Source organism: Solanum pennellii, chromosome 2 (assembly GCF_001406875.1).
Source record: "Solanum pennellii chromosome 2, SPENNV200".
NCBI classification, from domain to species: Eukaryota; Viridiplantae; Streptophyta; class Magnoliopsida; order Solanales; family Solanaceae; genus Solanum; species Solanum pennellii.
The window spans coordinates 45,397,679-45,408,797 of NC_028638.1; the positions used below are offsets into that span (position 1 = coordinate 45,397,679).

General features: G+C 36.1%; 1 protein-coding gene across 3 annotated transcripts; it reads left to right on the plus strand.

Annotated features, from left to right (window-relative positions):
* Nucleotides 1–377: 377 nt before the first annotated feature.
* On the plus strand, nucleotides 378–10,023 carry LOC107011253 (protein SCAR1). Of its 3 annotated transcripts, none has more exons than XM_015210666.2 (9): nucleotides 378–809; nucleotides 3,090–3,253; nucleotides 3,511–3,634; nucleotides 3,717–3,849; nucleotides 5,496–5,563; nucleotides 5,720–8,723; nucleotides 8,849–8,953; nucleotides 9,432–9,539; nucleotides 9,703–10,023. In XM_015210666.2, exons 1-9 carry the CDS (start codon nucleotides 655–657, stop codon nucleotides 9,745–9,747), a joined length of 3,906 nt encoding a protein of 1,301 aa, XP_015066152.1. In that variant the 5' UTR covers nucleotides 378–654; the 3' UTR covers nucleotides 9,748–10,023. The 3 variants fall into 3 exon arrangements, with proteins under 3 accessions (XP_015066152.1, XP_015066153.1, XP_015066154.1); XM_015210667.2 differs by having other exon boundaries at nucleotides 8,852–8,953; XM_015210668.2 differs by lacking the exon at nucleotides 378–809 and having other exon boundaries at nucleotides 3,116–3,253; nucleotides 3,500–3,634.
* Nucleotides 10,024–11,119: the final 1,096 nt, after the last annotated feature.

The window sequence follows — 11,119 nt, forward strand, 5'->3', positions numbered from 1 at the left end:
TTATTTGATTGACTAATCCTTTATATTGGAATGACTGAAGGGTCAAATGATTTGGTAATTCTTAATGAGGAAATGAACCTAGAGAAATTTGAATCAGAGCTCTGAATTTTTTTCATCCTTTGCCGTAATAATATCTCGTATATTTCAATATAAAATAAATAACAAAAAACATCTCTCAATAACAAATAAAAGAAAAGATGACTATATTATTTAGTTTGAATAGAATTTTCCCCACAATAAATATAAAGTGAAATATCAAATTCACTTAAGGAGGGTAAAATGCAATTTGTTTTAGTCATAAAGGGCAAGACAGTCTTTCTACTGTTGTTCAACCTGTAATGATACCACCCACCCAGGAAGCATGGCTTGCAGAGTTGGCAATGTCGTTTCTCTTTGGACGAACTCACCATTTTCACTCTGAAAACTATAGACCCATCGTTTTCTCTCTCTACATATACAAATTTTCTCTCTCTATACATCACTCTCTCTATCTAACCCAGTAGTTAAGCTGCTCCACTCCTTCAACTACCCCTCTTTACTTTCTCTCTCATCATTTCATCATTTATTTCTCATATATTTATTAATTCTCTCACATTCAATTAAAGAATACTTGTAGGCAAAGTAGAAAGAGAGAGAGAGAGGTGAAACGGAACGATGCCGTTGGTGAGAACTGCGGTGAGGAATGTGTACGGATTGGGAACGCCGGAATTGTACCGAGACGCCGAGAAGGAGGATCCAAAGGCGGTGCTTGACGGAGTTGCAGTCGCTGGACTCGTCGGGATCTTGCGTCAGCTCGGCGATCTCGCTGAGTACGTTTTTCCATTTTTCACAATTTTTTTTTTGAACACATTTTTTTCATTTTCTGCTCTTTGCCAGCTTTAAAGTTCAATCTCAGTGAGCATTTTCCGAAAAAAGTTTTATCTTTGATTTTTTTTTTGTTGAGTTCTATTTTGTTATATTGTGGTGAAGTTGAAGTAATATCTCTGAAAAAAATCGAACTTTTTTTGTACTAACTAAACGGATGTATTGCTGAAAGTTCAAATTAGTTAAGCTGAAATTGGCTAAATTTCGAATTAAGTTTATAGCTTAGTAAAGTTGCACTTTTTTTTCGATGAGAAGGAATTATCTGATTTTGCTCCTTTTTATCAGCATATTTCTTTCTTGTTGTTTTCATTCTTTCATAATTATTTGCCTAGTTTGGTGCATGCAAAATAAGTTGTTCCTCAGCTCCACTTTTCATGACACAAGTATGTTAGTTTGACTGGTAGATTATATATAAGTAGTGAAATAAAATGTTAATGTGGTTTAAATTTTCCTTTGCATCAATGCAGACTTGACTAATGATAGGGCCCAATGAAAGAAAAAGATTCATATATGTCATCCTACTAGTTGAGAATAGGTTTTAGACTTGTTAGAGAACTTATAGTATTATAGTTTTTATTATTTATTATATATATTTGAAATCAGTTTTCATTTTATTATTTAGTATGATGATGATACGAAATGAGCTTAAATGAAGAAGTCGGGATTCATATAGTTCACCTTTTAACTTGTTTGAGAATGAGGTGTAGTAGTTGTTGTTTGATTTGGATTTTTGAAACTATACTAAATTACTAATGATGTTAAACACTTCTGGTTATTTCAATTGGAAAAATGTCATTTGAATTAGGAGAAAAAAGATGTCTTATAAATAAGAAAAAAAGAAGAAGAAGTTAACTCCTTTTTGTGTTCAATTTGTTACTTAGGATCTACCTAAGTCAAGTTGACTGAATTTTGTGGAAAATGAGAAAAGGATAAACTTTTCATTTGAAGATAGCAAATAGATTTACCAAAGAAATTTGTGGTAAAGGGTTTTGTCATATTGACTCTAGAGAATTGTGAAGTGAAAAAGTATTTAGACGAATGGGGTTTATGTATAGTGCTTTCAACTTACTCTATGGCCATTAATCTGTGAGTAAACTTACATATATCTCGTTCCACCAAATGAAGACCAAAATTACTATAGAGCAATAGATAATAGTATGTACCCCCAATCTTTTTAGGACCTTGTGTTGATCTTAAAGGATAAGGCAAAATGTTAAACACTTTTTGAGACTTCGCCTGTTTAGACTTTAGCCAAGCTGCCAAAACCTGCTTATTTTGATTAGTGTTTTTATGTTGTCAAAAGTAGTTTTTTGAAAAAGCGATTTTGAAGATTAGCAGTTTGTGTTTGGCTAATCAATTTGGTAAGCACTTTTGCCAATATTAGAGCAGTAATTTGCGCTTGGCCAAGGCTGCAGGTGTGTTTCTGGGAAAAAGCTACTTTTTTCCAGCTTCTGCTACTATAAGCTTTTAATTTTACCATACAAACACCCCTATTCTCTAATATAAACACTTTCGGCTTCTCAGAAGCTTGGTCAAACATATTATTATTGGCTGTTTGAAATACCCCCTGCAACTTATATATCAATATCAACATCAGCTCCAAATAACTGATGGCTAATTCAGAGCACTTAAGTTATCTGCAGTAAAAGATATATTAGAACTAAAACTCAAAAAACTACCCAAAAGCAACAAAAGAATTCTTCCCTACAAAAATCAAATGCGTAGTTAAGCACAACTCATTACTTCTTCCTCCAAAAGGCAAGGAGCCATTAACCTCTGATAAGAAGGTAAGTTCACCACATTGAACTCCTCTTCTTTTTCTTATACATGGTATATAATAGAGTTTCTATACCAGCTTGCATGCACCTCAACGATTTCACAGATACTTGCATCTTTACACCAATACAGGATCATGTATCAGGTAACTTTACCTATCAAGGCTTAGGCAGATGGGAAGAAATCACCTTAATTTTTTGCCTCTGCTAGAATTTCAACCTTGGTATCTCATGGTCTTCATTAAAACTTCATTGACCGGTAAGCTATATCCTTGTGGGGCGGGGGCTCACATTAAACTACATTTTAACAATGCTGGCCCAGCATTTACCATTTCTTAGATGGGTTATAACTGCAATGTATAATCTGTATGAGCTATATCAATTCAGGACTTCCTGCTGAGTTTTTGAATGCTTAGAACATAGTAATTAAGAGAAGTTTTGTACTTGTAGATTTGCAGCGGAAGTGTTTCATGGCTTACAAGAGCAAGTGATGGTTACATCCTCGAGAAGCAATAAGTTGGTTGTTCGGGTGCAAAAAATTGAAGCTGCACTTCCTCCACTTGAGAAATCAGTATTGGCGCAACGGAGTCATTTACACTTTGCTTATACAGCTGGTATGACTTTTTAATCTCAATTACTGGATTTCTTCTACCGATGATAGAAGATAGTGGGAACGGGGGTGATTTGGTTTTATTTATCTCGCTCAGATATATCTGTCTATGATACAAATGATGTTCCAAATAGTTCCACAAATGAAGTGTTGGTTGTAGGAAATACTTCACTTTCGGTGTATTTGGAATATCTATTTCCGCAGATTAAATGGCTTCTTTTCCTGTTCGAGTTTTTTTTTATGGAAGCAGTTGGTATGCAGGATCCAATTGGCATGCCCGTATCCGTAGTGAACAAAATCATTTTATATACAATGACTTGCCAAGATTTATCATGGATTCGTACGAAGAGTGTCATGCTCCGCCACGCTTGCATTTGCTTGACAAGTATGTGAACTCACCTTTATAGCTATATTTGTATATCCTGATTGCACTGTTACACTCATAAAATTTTTACTTGTCTCTTCAGATTTGACCCTGGAGGACCTGGATCTTGCTTGAAAAGGTATTCAGATCCGACTTTCTTTAAGAGAGCATCTGTTGGGTCAGACGAAGAATATATTGCCAAAGTCCTAAAAGATAAGAAGGGTCGGAAGATTAAGGTATCTCACAAATTATTCTGAAATACCTGCCACAGCTTAACTAGTGTAGATTGACTTGGGATTTTTATGAGCAGTATCCTCGTATCTATTCACAGGACATAAAGGATATTATAAAGTTGAAGAACTACATCTTAAATAGTAAAATACAAGTACACACACATCAATGAAAGCCTCTCCAAAATGTGCCTTGCATATAGGTAGAGCCAGAAGTATGCTGTATGGGATAGGTTAGAACCATATAATATGCAAGGATAGCTAGAAATTGGATTCATTGGGAGAAGATCATTTATGTCAAATATATAGATTTAGGAGTATAAATTTGTATTAGTCTATACACATAGACAAAGAAACATAAATGAGATACAATTATTGAAAACTGAATGAAATGAAAATGAAATTAGCTTTGATTGTAAACTATCACATGAATTTAGCAGATTAAAAAAAAAGACCAGCATGTTAATTAATAACATAATGGAACTGTCTTTTCAACAAAGAAAAATTGCAACCAGATCTTTTATTGTTAAAGTTCTTTTCAAGCAAATAACTCAATAAAACTAAACACCGATTCCTCACTGGTTGATACATTTAATAGAGCAAAGAAGCATATCAACAATATATTTTGCACAAATTTATGAAATATATTCAAGTGTTAGTTCATAATATATTCTCTTTTAGACATAGCATTTTCATCTAAATAAACTAAATTAACTAATATATAACTTACACTGTCAATTGGAACAAAGAAATAGGGCAGTTCGGTGCACTAAGCTCCCACTATGCGTAAGGCCTAGGTAAGGGAAGGACCGCGACATTGTCGTTTCTTTCATCTTTTCCGCATTGTCTGTTTAGCTTTTGGGTTTGAAGAACTTTCTTTGTGTGGAGAGCTATATCTCATGTATTTATTACTATCCTCGAACGGGAGGGAGGGCATAAATAGAAACCTAGCAGAGTCCAAAACTAAATAGTTGTATTAGTTTATACCAAATAGTAGGAATCCACTGCCAATATATCAATACAGGGTTGTCCTTTTTTCCTTTATTTTTCTTGTTTTGGGGTTGCTCATTGGGAGTTGTTGAAGGTGTTTGGCTTTAAAAAGAATGTTGAGGGGAAGCCGGGGAAGGAGACACAACCCATGAGCATACCAGTGCTTGACATTGATGACATCTAACTTTGCACAGTGAACATGAAGGATTTACTAGAAGCACAAGTTAGTACTGTCTGTTTATAATTGCATTAATCTTAAGTCTTTTGCCATAACCATTCTCCTAACAGAGAACGGGAATGAAAGGTGATACTATATGTGCAGATTGAGCAAAAGATGCAAGGGGGATGGGCTTCTTATGAGTCATCTTTCCATTAGTAAAAATTGAAAAGGATCAGAGCTTATTTGCACTGAGATTTTGTTCTATTCCCTGGTATAGACTATGGTCTTTTGTTTAACGGGGTGTTACTTCGGCCCTGAAATATTAGAATTTACTTTCTGTAGTGCTTCTTATAATAAGCTCAAAAAAGGATTTACCTCCATTGGTGTTTTCCAACAAGTGCATATGAATGTTAACCAAAAATTTGAGCTATTGCAAGCTTGTTTCTGTTTGGTTGTAATTTCAAGAAGTTTTCTAACGCAAATATGTGTCAACATTGAACAGAAGAAAGGATCATGGAGGAGGAATGGAGAAGTCTCTCGTAGTGCGTCTATGCCCAATTATGGTAGTAGGTATGCATTTCTTGTCTTCTCTTGTGGACAGAAAAGATGGAGAAAAAGGGGTGACTTTAGAGAATTGATGTATGATAGGGAGGGGGGTAGGGGGAAGTATATTTGTAGCTTTTACAGATCGGAATTTTCTGAAATATAACTTTGTGATTTTTGCAGAATGCAATTTGCTTATAGAAATCTTGATAGGCGTCCTTCCTGGGTTCAGAGTTTCTCCGCATATGATACAACCCTCAAATCTGACATAGATTCGAGACATGGGTCGGGTCTGACGGACTATGTTTCAGAGCCAAGTTTCTCTATTCAACCTGAAGATGGAAAATCTGAGACTGTCTCGTCTACAATAAAAATGCAGCACAATCAGTCCTTTGATTATTCTTTTCTCGAAGAAAAGAGTGATCACACTTTCAATGATATTGACAAAGATTTTTCACAAGAGCTAACTGACCTTGTTTCAACGTCTGTTTCTTGGAACTTGAAGCTACCTGACACGCAAGAGTCTAAAGGATCCTTTGATTCAACTTCACAGCTTCATCTTAACAATACATTTAATCATGCTTTTCCTGAGGAAAGATGTGAAGTTGTTTATGGCGACATTGGTAATATTGTATCCGAAGAGCAAGCTGATCGTTGCACATCTTCTATTACTTGGAATGATAAAACAGGACGTGAGAAACAAGAATCTAGAGAATCCTTCTCTTCTCCCTCCCAGATTCATCATGATAATTTGCCTGATTGTGCTTCCCCTGTTCGAAAAGGCGATGATGAGTACAGTAATATGGGAAACAGCTTAACAGAGGAGCAAATTGGCCGCAACTTATTGCCTGTTGCTTTGAGTGATAAGATGAGAACTGCTGAAGTAGAGTCTAAAGAAATCTTTTACTCTCCGTTACAGATGAATCCAAGTGCTTCCATAGAAGATGATTCTCCCAATGAAAAGCTTTGGGTCATATCTGATGAAGAGAGTAACAGTTTTCCACAAGGGCAAGTGGTTCTTAGTTCACCTTTCTCAAGTAGCAGTGTTAAGAATGAACAGTTGGACCTGAGTATTCAGAAGTATGATTTTGATGAGAGTTTGGAGACACTTCAAGAAAATCTAGTCCTAGATACACAGGTATTAGATATAGCAACTTCTGAAAATATTCAACAGCAAAGTTCTGAGCCGAAGGCTGAAATTATACAAAGGTCAATTTCTTATGAAAGCCAGTTTGATGACATTGAAAGTGAAAGTGACAGTTTTATGGATGCACTTAACACCATTGAGTCAGAGTCTGAAACTGATTTGGATTGCCAAAGAAAACGAGCAATGGAGCTGGAGTCTAGTTTGAAGACTGAATCATCCTTGAATGGAACCCATGTAAATAGTGCAGAACTTTCTGATCGGAATTTGTCTACTCCTATACCCGAGGCTGCAGCCAGAAATTCCCCTGAGAACCGTGGTTTTGGTGGTAAGACCAACTTGGTATCTGCTGACTCTGATCCTGGAGATTTCTCCTTCTCTAACAAAGTAAAACGTAAGGAAATTCCAGAGAATATCTCTTCAGGGTTTGATGAGATTTTATCGTCTCCGCAGATTGCTGGAATTACCTTAAAACCAGACAGTTCTATAGATGTCCCTTCAAGTAAAAGATCCAATATTCTGGAAGCATCACAAGAGGAACCACTTGTTAGCAATCATATCACCTCTAGCCCTAGGAATCCTTCTTCAGCATTGCCAGTGGTCAACAAGATCCATTGTGGTCCTTCCGACTCTGAAAAACCTCCACCCCAACTTCTTGCCACTCCTAAAGTCAAATTCTGGACAAATGGTGGCTTGCTCGGGCTTGAGCCCTCGAAGCCGCCAGATGGTGTAATAAATAGTGTTGGTCAAGTTTATGAATCTAATCAAAATGAGGAAGTCATTGCTTCAAGGCAAGATCCTGTTCCCAGCAGTGAAAAGCATACAGGGAAACAAGATGATGTACAGAATACGTCAAGAGAGAAAGCTGATTGCCAAAATTCTGGTCAAGGAGTTGCCTTTTCTATTAAGAACATATCATCAAGATTTTCAGCCAAAGATTTAGATGTCAAACTTGACAAGTCAAGTAATTTATACCAGCAAAACTGCACTGGTAAGCCCCTTCACAGTTCTTCAAATGGATATGGTATGACATCTAGGACAATGGGTACAGTTAGTCCAGAATCCCCTATTTTAGCTGGTCAAGAGAATGGAAAGAATTCATCACGTATTCTTGAACTAGGTAATAGATTGCTTACAAATGGGTTCCATGGGAAACTCTCACTTGGTTGGAATGATAAGACGGATTCAGCCAGTTCTTTCAACACTGGAAGCAATGAGCCTATAAATGACTACCAACAATGTGTGGGTAGAACAATCAAAGACTTCCCAGGAAGAGTGTCCCCCTTCACATCACCTCCTTCATCACCCCCACTTGGACATATGAAAATTTCATTCCAGCCAATAGACAGCATTGAGACTACGAAACTGAAGCTCAGATTTCCTGAAAGCAGTAATGATATGTTTCCTTCATTTCAGCTAGTACCAGAGCCTTCTATTCCTCTGCAAGAAGTTGGTTCAGACTCCGATGATGACACATTTTCCGGATCATCTCCCGATCTATCAGATGATTATCTTAGCCATCAGTCTGAGTCAAACTCTGAACAGTGGGAATCTGGTAATTCCCCTAATTTAAAGGACCAAGAAGTATACAATGCTTTGCATAGAATATCATTAACTGAGTCAACTTCAACATCTTTCGAGAATGGCCGAACAACTCATCAGGATTTGCACACCTGCAGTAGACACCATATTCCTTTTGCAGAATCCTCTCTGGAGGATTCTCAGTCTGATAACTTATTTGATCTTCGGGTTCTGGATACCCAGCATTCCTCTTTCAAGCATGGAGTAGGTAATACTACGTCTGCAAGAGATTTTCTAGAGCCATTGAAGGAATCTACACCACCTCCTCCACCTCTTCCTTCAATGCAGTGGCAGAATATGCAATCACATTTAGATGACGAACAAGATGATCTACATCTTTTCTCTGAACACCATCATGTGTTTGATCACAAGGAGCCTGGATCGACCATTTCCCATCAACCTAAGCCTCCTCCATTCAAGCAAAACCAAGTTATTGAAGCTGCATTTACATTGAAAAGCAAGGTATTCTTCCTAACCCCACTACAAAATATCAAAAGGAACAGAAATTGTGTTTTAAAGGTTCTCTTTCTGCTTTCATATCCCACTTGGTTAAGTAGGAAGTGACAAAAAGACATTTACACATGCAGCAGCCACAGTCAATAGACACAACTGGGCAGCAATTTGCTGATCATGCTGGAAATGGCAGAGGAATCAATGAAAAGGAAGACTTCCTACACCAGATTAGAGCAAAAGTGAGTGATCATTATTGTCCTATTGGTGATTGAATATTTGTCTTCAGTCTGGTTTTGATATTGATTAGTGCAGCTATGTTTACCATTTTTATCTGTTAATTTTCTTTAAGCCTGCGTGAATTTTCTGAATAACTTCATGAATTTTTAGATTTGGAAAATCAGCTAGCCGTTCTTTTTGAATTAGATATTGGATAGCTAAGCTAGTTTTAGCCTGTTACCTCAATGGGTTCACTAGCATCTTTAAGCTCCATGTTTCCTTGAACAACTACCCTCTAATTTTCTTTCTCATGAATGTGACCCACCTTCTGTAGGTAATTGTCTTTCACCCTTCTTTGAAATGTGAGTAGGGGTTGAAGTACTATGAAATTATGTTCTTCATACTTGAGGATGATGAAGCATCTGATGATAATAATTTTCCAATTTCATGTCATTTGACGAATTTTCATTTTCTACTTTCCTTTTTTGTTGTATGATTCAGTCGTTCAATCTTAGACGAACTGCTCCAGCAAAACCAACTGGAAATACAGTGCCTCCAGCAAGCGTCAAGGTCAATGCAATATTGGAGAAAGCCAATGCAATCCGTCAGGTATCAACATTATAACCTGCATTCTTCTCTCCCTTGTACAACCCCTACTCGAATCCTCACCCTCCTGGTCACTCCAAGAATAATGGAACACAAACTACCAACACGGCTAAACTATCCAACTTATTCCTTTTTCATTGACTTGTTATTTTAAACTTGTATTCAGGCAGTTGGAAGTGATGATGGAGAAGATAACTGGAGTGACACTTGAAATATTTTTCAAGAATGATGACATTAATCTATCAAACCCAAGCCTGTATAATTTTGCCTCTGGAGTTAGGTGAGTGTGTGTGTAAATAATTAGTTGTTATCTGTAAGTATTTTTAGGTCCCTTTTTGTATCTCGATTAGCTTTTCACCTTAGGTAGCTTTGAACATTGTGCTCTAAACTCTAGTATGACCCAGCAACATTTTCAAGGCATAAATTTATGCATAAGCGACCTCTCTTTTAATGTTTTCAACATCTACGTAGTATTATTTCACTGCTTCGACTGCACGTTCTTAGAGTCCTAACAATTGTTATACTATATATTATGTGAGATTCTCGTAATGGGTTGGCATGATAGATTTATTACGTGTTCCTTGAAATAATGAATGGTTCAGATTTCCTGCTGAAGTTGCTTCCATGGCTGACCCCCCATAGATATGGAAACTAAAAACATTAGCAGTTGGACAAAGTGAAGCTTAAAAGTATTAAAATTAAGATGTTTCTCTAAATATATAAACAAAGTGTACAAGCTAAAAATAATACTGTAGTAATTCATCGAGACACCCAAAGTAATAGATGAATGAAGTTGAGGTAATAGTTGAAACATAAATAGTAGAACAAGTATCTCTAAACAATGGGAAGTGACGAGTATAAAATTACATTGCTTCCTATGGTATCGAATTAATTACCTGTGTAATTATAATATATTATTTTCTTAAATTTATTTTGTAGCTTATGAGCCGGCTGTTCACGGCTCAAAAAGTTTCTGACCGTGTCATGGGGAAAAGTTTATTTTTTTATATGTATAATAGTACTATAATTATATATGTATATAGCTTGGGTTTTGATTGACTTCTTCACTGAAAATTAGGGTCAATCTCCGAGAACCATGGCAACTTGAATTAAAAATGTTCTGTGCTAATAGTTCCTCTTACCAAAACAGGAGAGCACCTACCTGTACACAATTACTTGAGGATAATATTAGATGCGTGATGTGATGGTTGAGATTTTCGTCCTTTCTTATATAGATATTGTATCGTGAAAATAAATTATTTTTTGATAGAATCAAGATGGATATTATGATTCATCATTATTTTTAAAGAGGGTGCAAATTTTAAACTGGACAAAGCAAAAAAGTAAACGAAGGAAATACTAAATTAATTAGTGAAAGGATATGCATGAGTTATTGGACCTATACAATCTTTAAAAGCAAGTTGTTCATAATCATTAATCAAGATTCAAGATATACAGCTGTGGAATTACTTGGTAAAATTGACTTCTCTTATCAAGAAATGAACTGAACTTTGCTTAAGAAAAACACCTTTTTTTGCTTGTTTCTAAAATCTGTTGAGGTGTGTTTTCCTTGTTTTCTGCTA

Excerpts from the sequence above, each read along its gene's own strand:
- LOC107011253 (XM_015210666.2), top strand. The coding sequence starts at position 655 with ATGCCGTTGGTGAGAACTGCGGTGAGGAATGTGTACGGATTGGGAACG. Across the intron at positions 5,564-5,719 it reads ATGCCCAATTATGGTAGTAG|AATGCAATTTGCTTATAGAA; the intron begins GTATGCATTTCT and ends TGATTTTTGCAG. Across the intron at positions 8,954-9,431 it reads TACACCAGATTAGAGCAAAA|TCGTTCAATCTTAGACGAAC; the intron begins GTGAGTGATCAT and ends TGTATGATTCAG.